The following is a 15765-nucleotide window of genomic DNA, read 5'->3' as shown; positions in this document are numbered from 1 at the left end:
ATATTTATTAACAGTTTGCAGAATTACAGTACATTTCAAGTACAAACTCAATACAAAGACTGTTAACTGTGTGTGGACGACCCAATTAAGCATTACACTTGTTTACAACAGGGTCCACCTTGTTCAATTCATCAAAACATTTAGAGACGTACAAATAGACACTTCTATATAGTCAAAGAACAGAACAGGAATTCATCATAAAGGAGGTAAAAAGGGAAAAGAAACATATAGTATAGTGAGGGGAAAGGGGGTGGGGGGGATTCAGATTTTACGGGGGCCAGTTTCGAATCTGTGAAGATGTGAAGAAATGTCCAAAAAATATTCATCCTATATTGCTTGTCTGTTGAGCACATACTGAGCACATGGAGAATGGAGACGTCTGACAGCAGAGACCAGTGGTGTTCACACTGCAGGGGGCCAGGGGGCAGCGGGGGACACAATACACACATATATATATACCCACTTTATGCATATATATTATTCATTGCTGTCGGGAGGAAACCATGCACCTAACCTTTTTTTTCTCCTTTTCATAAATCACCCTTTTTTTGAACACCCTGTTTACGTCTGTGTGTTGGTTAAAAAAATCCCACTTGTGTGAAGTGAGGGGCGCTCTTCTAATCATACATACATCATCATTCATCACATCCCCTAGGGTAGGTATACCCTCACTAAAAACACCCAGTAATCCTGGTCTCTAAACTGCCTCCCACAGAAAGGGCCTTTCTATGTGGAGTTTGCATGTTCTCCCCGTGTCCCCTATAGCATGTGTTCCCAAACTTTTTTGGACCAGGTACCCCTTTTGGGGTAGATATTTTTCCAGGTACCCCCTCATCCTCGCAACACGGATAACAATATATTTACAACCACAAGCAGTGTTTCCTGCAGGAAAAAGCTTTGGCATGGTGCTGGGCACAGGCCGCAATTTTGATTAATTAATTAATTTGATTCATTAATTAATAAGATTAATACATTAAGATTAATTTGTATTATTGCTCTTGTATTGCTATTGGAGACACTGGGGGGACACTAAATGTAGACGTCTAAATGTAGACGTCTAAATGTATACAGACGTCTAAATGTATACAGACGTCTAAATGTAGACGTCTAAATGTAGACGTCTAAATGTGTACGTCTAAATGTAGACGTCTAAATGTGTACGTCTTCTCTTATGGGGGTCCCTGGCATATCTTTTCAAATGGGGGTCCACAGGCTAAGTAGTGTCAATTTGGGGGTCCTTGACATGAAAAAGTTTGGGAACCACTGCTTTAAACACTTTAGCACTTTATGAACATGAACAAAATAGATGGGTCCCCCCTGGAACTCCCTCAGGTACCCCTGGGGGTCCCCGGACCCCACTTTGGGAACCACTGCCCTATAGGGTAGGTACCCTCACTAAAAACACACAGTAATCCTGGTCTCTAAACTGTCCGCGCATGATGGAGGGGAAAGGAACTGGTTGGAATAACGTGTTCCTTCCACACGCTACGTCCAACCAGGGAAACTCCACCCTGTCAGGTGAAAAGGTGGCTTGGAGTCCTCATGTAGTGAAGGAAGTATGAGGTCAGTCCGTTGCTCTCCCCAGGTTGGCAGAGGGAGTGTAGCGCCCAGGATTACATTCGATAACACTGAGTGAAATTGGGGTTACAAAATCATGGGATGAAAATGTATGTAAAAAATATATTTAAACTCTTGCTTGCACTTAACATAAAATGTCACATGATGTAATGATGTCATTGATTGATTGATTGAAATATTTATTAACAGTTTGCAGAATTACAGTACATTTCAAGCACAAACTCAATACAAAGACTGTTAACTGTGAGTGGACGACCCAATTAGGGTCCACCATGTTCAATTCATCAAAACATTTAGAGACGTACAAATAGACACTTCTATATAGTCAAAGAACAGAACAGGATTTCATCATAAAGGAGGTAAAAAGGGAAAAGAAACTTATACACTACTTATTAATAAGTTCACTTAAAAAGTTCCACTTATGCAAAAGCTGATCTTTTAACCTTTGTTCAACAGTTAGTTTCAACCAGTCGATGTTATTAGTACATTTCTGACCATAGTCGTTCAGACTGACTCACTTGCCATTTGAGTCAGTCTCATTGAGAATTGTGTGAACATTCAGGTGGAACATACTGTAGGATCACACATTTTGATTGCCTGTGAGTTTTGCCCTTCTTCCTGAATCCTGCTCCTGCAGAAACCTCCTCTTCTTGACCACATCATCACAGAGTGTGGTGTTCAATTTACATCCCTATGAGTAATCTCCTCGGTTCCGTCTGTCCAGTTCTAGGAAGGTGTAATAACAGACATCCTCATTGGAAATTACTTACAGCATGCTGATATCGGCCATCACCAGAGATGACGTCAACGAGGAAGGCATAGGAAGGAAGCAAGGCCTATAGCTTTCTCAAGAAGTGTGGGAATTAATGTTCACATGTTTCTTAATTAGTCTGAACAATTTATTCGACTATGACCTCCCCGGCTCCTTTAGTGGTTGTAGCCAAGTAACCTCATAGACTGCAGTGCTTATGCCAGTGGCTGGCCCAATGTTGGTGCATACAGGGCTAATTAGATAGCATTTGGGGACATTTAAATTATACCAGAACCTTCTATTGAGAGTTGTGCCATTGAGGGGGCAGAAAACCATGCCGGTCACGTGGTTCGTGTAACTCGAAATAGTGACAAATTCCCATAGAGACTCCAGTGCATTCCGTAAACTTCCGGTTCAGAGCTTTGTCACTATTCGCCAATACAGTAGGTAGTAGGTGTGTGTATGCGTCTACTGTATGCGTGTCTGCGTGTGCGGGTGTGTGTGCGTGCGTGCGTAGAAGACCTGGCCCACTGAACTGAGTTGACGCAACTCCTTCAATACCTCTGACTTATACTATAACTACAGTTAGTAGACAACTATGAGTACACACTAGCACCAACGCTGAACCTCATGCAAAGTCTCACAGCAATGATGTCACCAGTGCCCTGGTTGTATAACGGGCATTTTTGAATAGCTAAAATATAACATAATGGTTAAAGTGGTTAAAATCTAAAATGACACAGATGCTTTCCCGGTTTTGATGTGTTAATATCAATCTATCAGGCACACCTATCGCCAAACCTTAAAAATTACTACACAATATTGTCAGCAATATTGACAAGACAAACACACGAGTAGGTAAATAATAAATTATCGAAATTGCCCAATGAAATACAAGTTTGCATACAATAATAGTCATAATGCAAGAGTTGTAGGCTCTGTACAAGACTTCCAGATAACAGAATGCTCATCCTGTATACCATCTTTTTTGACCATGTGTTGGTCACTTTTCAGTGTCTTTGTTTTCACGGACAATATTTATTGTTGTAAAATGCATTGTCTGTCTCAGAACTCTTTGCAGAGAACACACTATTGTTGAGGCTGTCCAAGTGACGTCCCCCTGGGGCAGTGGAGGGTCCTTTTTTATTTTTTTCCCTGTTTTCTTTCATTATATTAGACATTACCAAGTCTTGTTTTGAAAATGTCACACGACAAATTAATTTGCGCAGAGTACTTTGGTTCAACCGGTGGCATTTTAATTGAGTAGAAAACATAAATCAATTTAACAAAGAAAGACTGATCTAATTGAAAAGAAATGCCTATTAAAAGATTAGACAGAGGTTTATTTTCTCCAGTCCTCCTCATGAAGCACAATACTAGCAAGCTAATGTTTTAATTTCCTTAATGTTATCATTTCTGATGTAATTGGTGCTTGGGCACCTAACAGGTTTTCCAATTAAATGTTTGGTTCTGGGCAGTAATCTAACACATTAACAAGAAACATTGTGTTTTGATCAAGTGGAAGTGGTTCAGCTATTGTAGACGTAGTTCTCCTTCCTACTGTATGTCCTGCTTTAACAGCACATTGTATCCTTGAATGCATTTAAGTGTCCTCAGAATATCAACAATGTAGTGGTGTAAAATTATAATTCACCATGAGTAGGTAACGTGAATTTATTCAAACTAAACTATGGGGTAGATAATTGCCAGGATTGTATTCAGACAAATTCATTGCTGATTTGTGATTGTGTGTGTGTGTGTGTGTGTGTGCGCGCGTGCAGTTGTGCACGTGTCTGAACTGTGAAGTGATCAGCACACTTTGAGCGGGTGCCTGGAAGAAAGAGTCAACGGGTTTGTGGAATTTTGCTTTGGTGGCACAACTCCGATATGAGGTCACATCGGGCATTAGTCATTTGGAGGGAATGCATTGTGTCTGTTTTTAAGACATGGCAATTGTTCGCATCCGCACTGGACACACAATGAATGCAGGCCTTAGAAAGTCGACTTGAATTGGCTTCAGTGAACAATGTGAGCAGCATAGTTTGTAGGACATTTAGCAGCTGGCTGTGTGACATGGATTAGAGGTACCTAAGGGGTACCTAAGGGCCTCTGAACTTCGCTAGAATATTATGGCGAGCCTGCAAATGCTTGTGTGTATATATACGCAGTAAAAATCCTCTGTGTTATTTTAACTCTGAGAATGTACAAAATGTTACAAATGGATGAATGAACGCCGACGACTGTACTGTATACTGTATAGATTCAATGTTTACATTGTGCTTGTTGTGTATGAAATGAAAATGTTGTACATGCACTTGTTAACGTAGTAATTAAAGGAATACCTTACATTACCGTAACAAGATAATTAAGATCTTTATTTTATTTTTATTTATTTCACTTCAATATGGTAGACAAAATGTGTAATAACTAAAAATGATTGTTCCTTTTATGATACGTTTTTATACATGATGCTAAAACCCAGTCGCTTGCATTATTAAGAGTCTGTCAAGCTAATAACTACGACATAATAATAATAAAACATAAACAATATACAACAATAATTACCAGTGCATTTACATTTATACAGAATACGTAGCTATCAAATGTAATATGAAATGAAACAAAAAACCTAAACTGCTACCGACAATAACCGATACAACTCTAAAGCTTTCAAGTTGTACTATCCAAAACAAACTATACCTAACCTATAAGGAATAAAGATTATTCTAATATGAAAAGAACACCTCTGTAAACATGTTGACCATTTTTTCTTCTTTTCTTTCTTTCTTTCTTTTTTTTGTTTGTTTGTTTTGTTTTAGTTTTTTTTAACTCAATACAATTCTAAATGTGCTGTATGTACTGTATGTATACACTAACATGACAATAAATCATGAGCACATTAAGTAATGCTAACTACCTCTTGCTCAAAGAAGAACGTACAGTATTTTGGAAGAGCGATAGCTTTCAAAATATATATATTTTTTTACAGATTTACAAAGTGGTGTGTGTATATACCTAAGTTATTTTAAATTTTTAATCTCGATAAAATACACGACATGATGTGGTAATAATGTCAAATAAGTCACCCCCCGTTCAACCTTTCTCTTTCTAACAGGTCTTATAAGCAGGTGGATGTTTTGAACTCTTCGGGGACGTCACTGTCTAGTTTGCAGATCACTTTGTAGATGGCCTTCTTCCACGAGGGCTCTGAATCTTTGGCGGTGGAAATGGCGGTATAAAACTCATGCAAGGTGATTTCAGCAACCTCTAGGAATCTGTCTGGAACCTGTGAGAAGACGCAAAATTATGAGTTTAATAGTTAATACCATTCCTCATTCTAAGAACATTGTTCCAATTATAGGGCTGTCCCCTCATAGTCAATTAATCAAATAATTTGGTTTGGTCTTAGTGGTCCAACCTTTGTTAGTCTTTTTTTTCCATTTTCCATATTTCACTTGTAAATTCTAGCTATAACCCGGTCGGTAATTCTGTTATTTTGAGCAAGTAGTCATTGTGAAATCAGCTTTAGAATGTTCAGTTCTTAATCTAACCTGACAAGGCTGGTCTCTGAATATTTGTGCGCAGTAAACACAATTTTACAAATGTGTTGATAACATCAACTAATAAATTAATCTTCAAATACCTATGATTATTAGTTGACAAACAATTTCCTTAGTCATGGACAGCCCTAGTTGTCCTAGTTCTAATACTGTTGCAATAGTCATTATGTTAAAATAATATTGCGACACCGATTAAAAGACTTCTCGCTTCAGCAAAATTATGCATAAGGAAGACATTTCTTCACACAATGATAAAAGGCAACTCATCTCTCTTTGTATGCTGCATACATACAATGAACATAATGTCATAAATTCATAATCATTAACTCATCAATATCAGGTCTCTGCTTTGATAAGCTAGGTTTGTTTTCTTATTCTTATTTTCCCAGGAATTCTACCATGTGCTCTCGGCAGAGTCGGCACCAATGAATCAACCGTCAGAGTCTAGATGCAATGGATGCTGGGAGAAGGCCCAAGCTGGCCTTGTTTCCCATCCACTGGCCGGTTATAACACGGCCAGTTGTTGGCATAAGTTATTTTTCTTTGCTCTCATCTCCTGACACAAAGCATCCCTGGGAAAGGAATGTCTTGGTCCCAAGGTAAAGAAAACGGTCTCGTCCCTTTCCCACCAAACGGCCTTCTCCCTCGGAATCCAAAAGCGTCTTTCTCAGCATTCCGCATCAGTAGCAATCTGAGTCTCGCTCAGGCGTACTGGTCCTCTAATCCTGAGTTGTTTTAGTGGGATTCTGCGGCTTCCTCTTCCCACAGTGTGATAAAGCATCACTCTGGAGTTTAGATAATGGCTTTAAAGGCTGGCCAGCCACAGGTGCAGAGTGACACATACAGTAGTAGGTCAGGACAAGGACATGTATGACCACCACTGCTCCATGCTGGAAGCACCTGGATATTAAGTGCTACTCTGGCCACTAACTTTCAAGGCCTAATAAACTACTAGAAGTTTATTTATTTATTTATTTTGCAGTTAAGTGGATTAATTATTTCCAATGTGTTCAACCCATTTAAAAAAATAGCAGATATACAAGCTCACAGTGCGTCACTTTGTGCCTCGCTGCGAGCTTGTACGTCTATTTAGAAGGCATTTGTAGAATCGGCCTCAGGTCTTAATAATGGATTAAATATTATTTCTATACATACTGTAAATAAATATACTATATACTATCAAGCAAGGATATTTCCACCGGGTATATACCTCCCCACAAAGATGGGGGCATGATATAATGAGAGCACATGATTCAGCTATACTTCACCATGCTGATCAGAAATGCTACGCCCGCGTGACGTCAGACAACAAGATGCGTTTCTCTATACTTTCTGGTTCACGGGAGCTCATTTCAAACCGCAGCTGCATAAACAATGGTTACAAACCCCACGCTGATCCAATCTCAGAGTAATGAACCGCTACCGAATAGGAGCAGAGAGCAAAAAAAAATAAAAAAAAGGAGAGGCTTTACCTGAAAGTCGTTGGCTTTATTGTAGTGCATGTTCAGCGCTCGGAACAGCTCCGAGTCCCTGCTGACCGACATGTCTTTGACGTCGGTGACGCCGTCCACGATTGCCTGGCGGGCAAACTTCTCCATCTGGATGTAGTAGAACTCCCTGAAGTTACTGAACCACTTGATCAGCTGTGACGTGATGCAGCGGTTGAACTGAGAGAGACAGACGGAGAGACAGACAGAGAGACAGACGGAGAGACAGGCAGAGAGACAGACAGACGGAGAGACAGACGGAGAGACAGGCAGAGAGACAGACGGAGAGACAGACAGACGGAGAGACAGACGGAGAGACAGGCAGAGAGACAGGCAGAGAGACAGACAGACGGAGAGACAGGCAGAGAGACAGACGGAGAGACAGACAGAGAGACAGACAGAGAGACAGACAGACATGCATCATGAAAATCATATACAGTAACCTCACACATAGTCCAAATCAGGGTGTGCTCTTTGAGCCAATGCAGAGATTTAGCTTAATATAAAGCTTTTTCTATGCCTTTTTCAGGTTGCAAAATTAATTAGGGCTTTCAACCCTTTTAATATCAACGTCCATTATTTATGCCGCATTTGAGCCACGGACCAGAATTTGATGAGATTTAGACTCTCAGACCCAAAACAAACATATTTTGTTGTCGTTGAATAAGGTTTGTGTGCAATTCCATGCTGTATTGATGTGGTACCATAGGAGAGATAACAGGCAAAGTTTGATCAAAATAACTTAATTAATTTACAAGAAGTCTACACAATTAGAGAATGTAGAAAACATTCTCTAATTGTGTAGACTTCTTGTAAATGAATTAAGTAATGCTGATGTTAAACAACAATGTAACTCTTGAGAGCCAAAGATCAAAAGTATAAGGGTCCATTTGGTTACCAACCCTACATCATTTAGCTGGGGACCACCTGGAGCCCCCTCAGGGACCACTGGTGGTCCCTCTACCACTGGTTGAAAACCAATGAACTATGGAATTCCCATGTTATACTTCATCATCATACAATGGCGGTGACAATAACATATCTGCAAGCTTTACTTTAGAAATACTTTAGATAGTTTAGATAGAATAGAATTTAGATTTTTGAAAATGTGCTTATAATGACATGACCAACATAGGGGCGCCAGGTTGAAAGTGATTAAACACTTTCTCATGAGAATCCCCCTCTCTTCCACAAGTGACGGTCCATCACTCCTCTCAACATGAATTGCGTTGATCTTTTCCCACCAATGTCTGGCTGCGGAAAACAACATCTGTCAGAGTAATGTGTTTCTAAACTCAGTCTTGACATTAGTCCTGTTATTCTATCTCTTCATCCAGAAAGACAGAAAAAAACGCCCAAGGGCTGGGCAGGCATCAAAGACGTGTCTTCTCTCTGGTGTTGTGGGTGAGAACGCGGCAGCGTAAGGGCAGAAGGAAGCTTCCCTCTCACTGACTCCAGCTGATAAAATGGAATCAGACACCGGGATTAGGGCCCTCTTTTGTTCAGTGCCACTTCCCACCGCAGGGTCGTAGGCAAGGAGGAGATGTTCGCAGGCCTGCCTCCCCGCTGACCCCCAGGGGTCAGAGCAGACAGAGGGCCCAACAGGACTCACAGTGGGAGCTATACGACATAGGGCTATGGTGTCTAGGCATTGGAGACAAAGCGAGAGACAGTGAGGACTAAAATATGTGTGTAAGAGAAGGAGACAAGGGAGGTTTGGAGGATCATAGTCAAGGGAGGAAACGGGTGGAGGCTGTTGGAGAACCGTCAATAAAAAAAAGAGGAACCTGGAGACGAGAAACTAAAGGATGTTGGAGACTGTAGCTATTCTGCCAGACAATTGTTTTTAATTGCATTTTATTTTTTATAGCGCTTTTCCAATGAATGGTTCATTCATTCATACTGTACATTGGGAGGTGAAGTGGCGAACAGTTGCACCGACCGACTCATTGGAGGCAATGTAGGGTTCAGTCAGTGTCTTGCCCAAGGACACTTCGGCATGTAGACAGGAGGAGTCGGGATTCGAACCGCCGACCCACGTATGACTAAGGGCATACTGTATACTTATAGGAAAGGAGTCAGGAGAGAAGTTAAAAGAGGTCGTGGGGATGACCGGAAATGTGGAGCAGGTAACGTACCGTAAGGGGAAGGTGATGAAGAGACAGAAGAGGAGGCAGGAAAGAGGAGATAGAAGTATGGGGCGGATGGGAGGGGGGGGCAGGGGGTGGGGGACAGGACAGGACAGCAGGGCCAAAACACACAGGATGTTGTGGTTAGAGCCGGCGCGCACAGCTCACAGACTGGACGCTATGAGCAAGTCTAATACCGGCTCTGTGTTGACACTCAATAGCAATGCCTTGCCTACAGAGTCCTTTGTCACTCCATTTGCTGACTGGAGTGGCTTTTTAAAGAGAGAATGCCCCTCTATCTCCCTCTGCCCCCAGGACATACTAGCAGCTTAGCGGCTTTGTTAGTGTAAACCCTCTGCTCCTTTGTTTCTATCCTACGACACACTGCTGATTCTATCCCAACCGTCCAGCAACAAGTAGATGTTCAGGAGATAAACACCCAGCACACAGTAATTCCCCTTTTCTGTTTTGTTTTGGTCTTTTTTTCTTCTTTTTAATTTTTTTTTAATTTTCTACCTGTTGAATTAATTGGCCAATATTGTATATAATCGTAATAACTCACCTTGACATCGGGGAAAAAGGTTTTCAGCACGTTGGAGCTGGGATAGCGGGTGTAGAAGAACATGAGTTTGGCCTTCTTCAGATGGTTGGGGGTGAGACCTTCCTGAATGTGCACATTGGAGTTAAGGCAGCGAAAGCTGACAATTAGACGTGAGGCGCACAGCAGCCCCCTACAGCGCTTTGCAAGGTGATAGTAGGCCAGAGTATTGTGTTGCCTCGATCTTCGGCTAAATTGAATTTCACTAAAGAACAGCTTGGCGTTAACCAGGGAGTCAATAATGACCCTAACATGTGTTTATTGGCAAAACAGCATTACGAATTAGATTAGGGATTTTTAATTAGAGGCTGAAGTACTTCATGTCTGGCAGAGAAGCGGGGTTTGTTTTGAAATGTTTTCAAACAAGGGAGTTGATTTTCAAATATAATTAAGTTGAGTTCAAGACAACATATGTCACGACGTCACATTACTGTATATAATTTCTCAGACGAAATGCTTATTTGTGTAAAATCTGGAAATCACATGAAATTTATTTCTAGTTCTTATTTGTGTTTTCTAATATTATTCTAATATACAATTTATTGTTTTGTGGGAGCCAAATGTATGAATTGGCTTCATCGCAAATATTAATATTTTCAATTCCTTCTCAAGTTTTTCCCCCTGTGGCACTGAAGACACACTGTGAAGCCTTCCCTCTGTAGTTCATACTACGGTATAACGCCTTAGGTCATAATATTTCCTTATCAGGTCACACCATGCCATACATTTATTAGGCAACTCTACCTTTGAAATAAGGAAGTTGGGATGAAAGATTGATGTAGCATTGTTCAAAGAGAACCATCTCTTTGCACTGTAAAGAGAAGCACCTGATAATGTTCTTCTACACAGCATTATGACAAAAAAACAATATGAACAACAACACAAATAACATCACCACTTGTGACTATTTCAGCATGTTTTCCCACTGCTTGACAACATTTAGACATGTCTAAATTAAAGTAATTATAAATATGTGAATTAATTTCTAACACAGTTCATCACCGTACAACAACAGAAATGGTGAAATATTATTTGACTCGCACAGCAGTACTACAAAAAAAATATCCTCCAGGTCTTTGAGTGATTTTCCTCCTATTTTCCCCAATACTTATAGTGGAATTGTGATGTATTTCTATGATATACCTTCTGACAGATGTGTCCAACAACAAATGCTCAAGACAAGAGCTCAAGTGTTACGGGTGGACGGCTTTTGTGGTTTGCACCGGCACTCAGAAGTGACCTTTTACATGCACTCCCATCACTCTGATGGTGGAGACATCTATCCCGCACCTTTTCAAGTCTAAAAAAAAAAAGAAGAAAAAAACCCCACACAAAAAAACAATGCTACCTGAAACAGAAACTGATGCTTTCTCTGCCTTTGAAAGCCGGCTTTTGTTCCTGACAGTTCTTATCAAAGCCTTCTATTCCTTTTTATTTGCCTTTTCTGGACTTAAAGTCATTACTCTGCTTAGATTAAAGAAGACGCTATAATTTTCGTTGGGGTTGGCAAGATCAAAGAAAGAAATTCTCCTTGAAGTCTGTTAGTGGAAGAGCTTGTATTGCAATGTTCCTTAACCACGCTTGTTCAAATGGAAGGACTAGATATAATATTATGTCAGGTTTGTACAAAATACTACGGTTAACATTGTATCTATAATATTATATATGAAAGATATTTTTTTATGAGATGACAAATTCTAATGAATATATTTGTATTCATATTTGTCACTCATAAATCCAATATTATAAGTAATAATAGTAATAATCTATATTATTATTTGTCAAATATCATATATCATATTAATATCGTTTATTTCCCTGCTATATGTTTTCCAACCAAATTGGCCTACTGTACAAATTTGTAATTTCATTATCAAAATGGTATAGTGGCCCAGCACTGCAATGACTACAACCAAATCCTGCAACTAGTCAGACAAATAATGTTATGTTTTGGGAGGGTTATAATGAAAGGATATATTGAGAGACATGTAGGGGTTTCGTTCAGCCATGCTCTGCAGGTCAGCACACTCCATCTTGACATGAGGGAGACACATGCTGTCCACAGTCACCGGTCCCAGGCCTGTGGGACGAGGGTGGTGGCTCAGGTGGCTGGACGTTACCTTCGACCTCATGGCAATAGTATCCCAGGGTAGGTCCACTGAGTCTGGGGAGGTCCGGTCAAGTGATGGGGGCATGCACGGGAGACCCCCAAAGTTAGTGTGGGGTCCATACTTAAGGAGATGCTCCAGGATCTGGCTGTCATGCAGAGGTGTGCTGTAGTTGAACTGAAATGGTGGCTGGTGTAAGGGGTAGGGCCTCTTCACAGAGGACGAGACGGAGCTCAGAGGAGCCATGGAAGGCTTCCGGACCACCAGCGAAAGGGCCTCAGTTTGATCCTGTGGGCTTTGTGCCTCGCTGCTCTCATAGTACTCCAGAGGCCTGAGTTTGACTGTGATGTCTTCGGGGTGGGGTTGTTCTGGGGCACAGCTTGCCACCTCGTCCTTCCTCTCCTGTCCCATGTTGGTCTGCATCCCTGGAGATGGGCACGTGCGCTGCGGTGGGACCAGCGATGCAGCAGACAGTTTGCTGAAAACCTTGTCCACGCATTCATTCACAGCCCTGGATAGCTCCTGCTTTAGCGTATCCTGGAGATGCTGGCCCTCTTTCTGGTATACCAGATGACTCTCTGCATTCATTCTGTCCTTACAGTCCTTGACCACTCTATCGCGGCTCCTCTCAAACTGCTCTTGGTCGTTTACGTAGCTAGACTCTCTATTGTGTACCAAGTGGTCGCGCTCAATGGCGTCGAAGGTCTCATCTCTGTCATCATGTTCTGGATCCTCCTGGTTGTAGACCTGAAGAAACTTCTCCTGCAGCTGACGCAGGAGCCTCTGCATGCTTTGGAGCTGCTCCTTCAGTTTGTGACACTCTTCATCCTTGTTGTTGCAGGTGTCGCCGCCACCCCCAGCACCTCTGCTGGCCGTGCCTCCGGCACCGATGCTGTGCTCCTGATGCTGAGGCAACCTCTGTTTCCGCTTGTTCTCCCTGTAGGCCTCCCTGGTCTCCTTCGTGTCCCTGATGGTGTCCGTCTCGGACCTCTCACTCTCGCCGTGCAGCCGGCTGTTGGGCGAGCCCGCCATGACTCGGATGATGTTTTCCACGCGGGCCCTCTTGGCCTGCAGGTGGTCGCTCAGGGGCCGCTCCGCCTCCGGACTGGCTCCCGTGGAGAGGTGGCCGCCAGGCGAGGCGGCCTCGACCATGCTGTCCTTTGAGGAGACGCTGCTTCGGTCCTCCTGGCTGGAGTCGGCCATGGTGGAGCTGGACACGGCGGAAGGGGGCAGGTGGTAGAAGTGGCTCTCGTCTTGTGATCTTTTGCTGTGGATGGTCTTGCGGAGGAGTTGAGAGATGATGGATCCGCTGGAGTACGAGGTCAGGGGCTCGTCGTACATGTTCCTGCGAAAGCACGGTATCATGAGGTCGGGCTTGTCGTCGTCCAGACAGCCGTCGTTATTGTTGTTGCTGTGCATGTTGTGGTCAGGTATGCTGAGGTTCATGCTGAATGGGAACACTGCGTACACGTCTGGCACCTGTCACTCTGTAGATATCTGGAAAGGAAGAAATCTCATAGATCATGTACCAGCTAAATATATATATAAAAAAAGTGTTTCAAGTACAGTATGAGTAATATAATTTTGAAACCAATATTCTCTTTGTGCCTTGTGTAGTATTTAAAATAAGGTATATTAAACTGAACAACGGTTGAAAAAAAAAGGAAAAGAGAGGGGGGAAAGATAGTGGAGATCACCTTTACGGGTAAAGCGCATCAATTCAAATTGCCTTTATGTTTTTATAATGACTACTTCAGCTAACTAAATTTGTATTACATATTCATGGTATATGGAATGTCAAAGGACTCCGTATTATATCCAAGACTGACAGATTCATATAAGATATTTCCAAAGACGTTGAGGAACATGGGAATCTACTCTTATGTATCCTTTCATCTTGGATTTGTAATGACATTTAATATCAAGGATAAAAGAAGAATTGCTTTATACTTGTGAGCATGGAATATTTCAATATATGAAAGACCTAGACTACCTGCACACAATATATTAATTTTTAATAGGTGCAAGTGAATATGGGGAATTCGTGAAAGTACCATCATCTTAGGGTTTTCAAATATTTAATCATCATTGTGTAATCAGATTTTAAAAAGAGTAAAAGCTAGTTTTTATATCCTAATTTATGGAATCCAGCTTCAGTTGTTTAACATTAAATAATGATGATTGAATATTTAAGTTGTTGTGTATTTTTCCATCCTATAAAGCGTACTGCAACGATGTCAATGTTAACAACAGCTATGAAATCATGGTAGAGCTCCAGTTATCTATATTTAATATCAACTTGCAAACATAATGGATGGACCTGCATTTCAAAACGGAACAACAGAGGAGACAATATTTTAGCTTTCAGCAAACATCATACTCTGTCAGATGATGGATTACTTTTCAAGCAAGCACAACAAAAAGTTGAGTTTTGTTGTTATTTCTTTTTCTTTTTACAATGATGGAAAAAGACACTTAATAAAATTAAATCTAAATGAATAGCCTGGGGAAAGCTTGAATGCAGTATAGTTGTAGAAATATATAGGCCAATGAACTACTCTTTCTGCTATATTGTCTATACACAACTGGAAAAGATTCTATACAGATCTGATAATTTATCAGATCTATAAGAAAACACCAGTGTTTTTTCTATATATCCTATGACATAGGTCACATAGCCTATTTCTTCTATGCATATTATTAAGCTAACATACATGTACAATATTGTAGGATATTTTGATATTCCATGATTTTATATTTTCATCCGGAATTGTTACACAAAGCACAACTTTTTTTGTAATGTAATATTTTAGTTGTTGTTTAATCCTACTGGGTTAAAAAAGGGGGGGTCAGAAACATTAAAAGGAAAATGATCAATTAAGTCTCTCAAATAGCAAAATATCTCAAAACATTAGCTGTATGCATGCAGCAATGCAGCATTAAACACAACACAAGCTAGGCCTACTCTCTATCTATCTATGTATGTATGAGAACAGTGGAGTTCTTACCTGTTGCGCTGCTGTGTGAGCTGTGTCGGGTTGATGGCCTGCAACCAAAGTGAAGTGAGTTGAAGGGATGAGTGGAGAGAGAGAGTAGACATCAATGCATCAAACAGAACGGACCAGAGGCGTGGCCATCATCGAAAAGCTCTTCTGTGGACGGACGCAAATCTGGGTATCTGTCTGTCTGACTGACTGACTGATCTGACACACTGTGGTCATCTCTGTCATCACATAGCTGTAACGTGAAATAATTGTGTGTGTGTGTGTGTGTGTGTGTGTGTGTGCCTGTGTGTGTGTGACTGTGTGTGTGTGTGTGTGTGTGTGTGTGTGTGTGAGAGAGATTTTTTAAGGAATACACTTTTAAAATCGCTAAAAGTGACTTGTCTTAGACAAGAAAATATTATAGGCCTATATTATATAGACCATTCACTCGAGTGATGTTATTTAGATTTTAGACCAATCGATTTGTCTTTGTGGACAAATAAATAAATACATAGGAGGGAGGAGAGAGAGTTAGAGAGAGTCGAGAGAGACTCCCCCCCCCCTGCAATC

General features: G+C 41.2%; 1 protein-coding gene across 1 annotated transcript; it reads right to left on the bottom strand.

Moving 5' to 3' along the window:
- Positions 1 to 5447: 5447 nt before the first annotated feature.
- Positions 5448 to 15343, bottom strand: prox2 (prospero homeobox 2; the record flags this gene model as incomplete). The annotated part of the gene is made up of 5 exons (XM_080783127.1): positions 15220 to 15343; positions 12074 to 13708; positions 10068 to 10169; positions 7362 to 7556; positions 5448 to 5615 (listed from the first exon to the last, which is right to left on the bottom strand). The coding sequence occupies exons 2-5, from the start codon at positions 13655 to 13657 to the stop codon at positions 5448 to 5450; spliced, it is 2049 nt and encodes a 682-aa protein (XP_080639253.1). The 5' UTR covers positions 13658 to 13708; positions 15220 to 15343.
- Between the last annotated feature and the right edge of the window lie 422 nt (positions 15344 to 15765).

Source organism: Protomyctophum bolini (genome assembly GCF_963924005.1).
Source record: "Protomyctophum bolini genome assembly, chromosome: 15".
In the NCBI taxonomy this organism is placed as follows: Eukaryota; Metazoa; Chordata; class Actinopteri; order Myctophiformes; family Myctophidae; genus Protomyctophum; species Protomyctophum bolini.
Note: the sequence above shows the minus strand (reverse complement) of the source record. Positions and strands in the feature narration are given on the sequence as shown.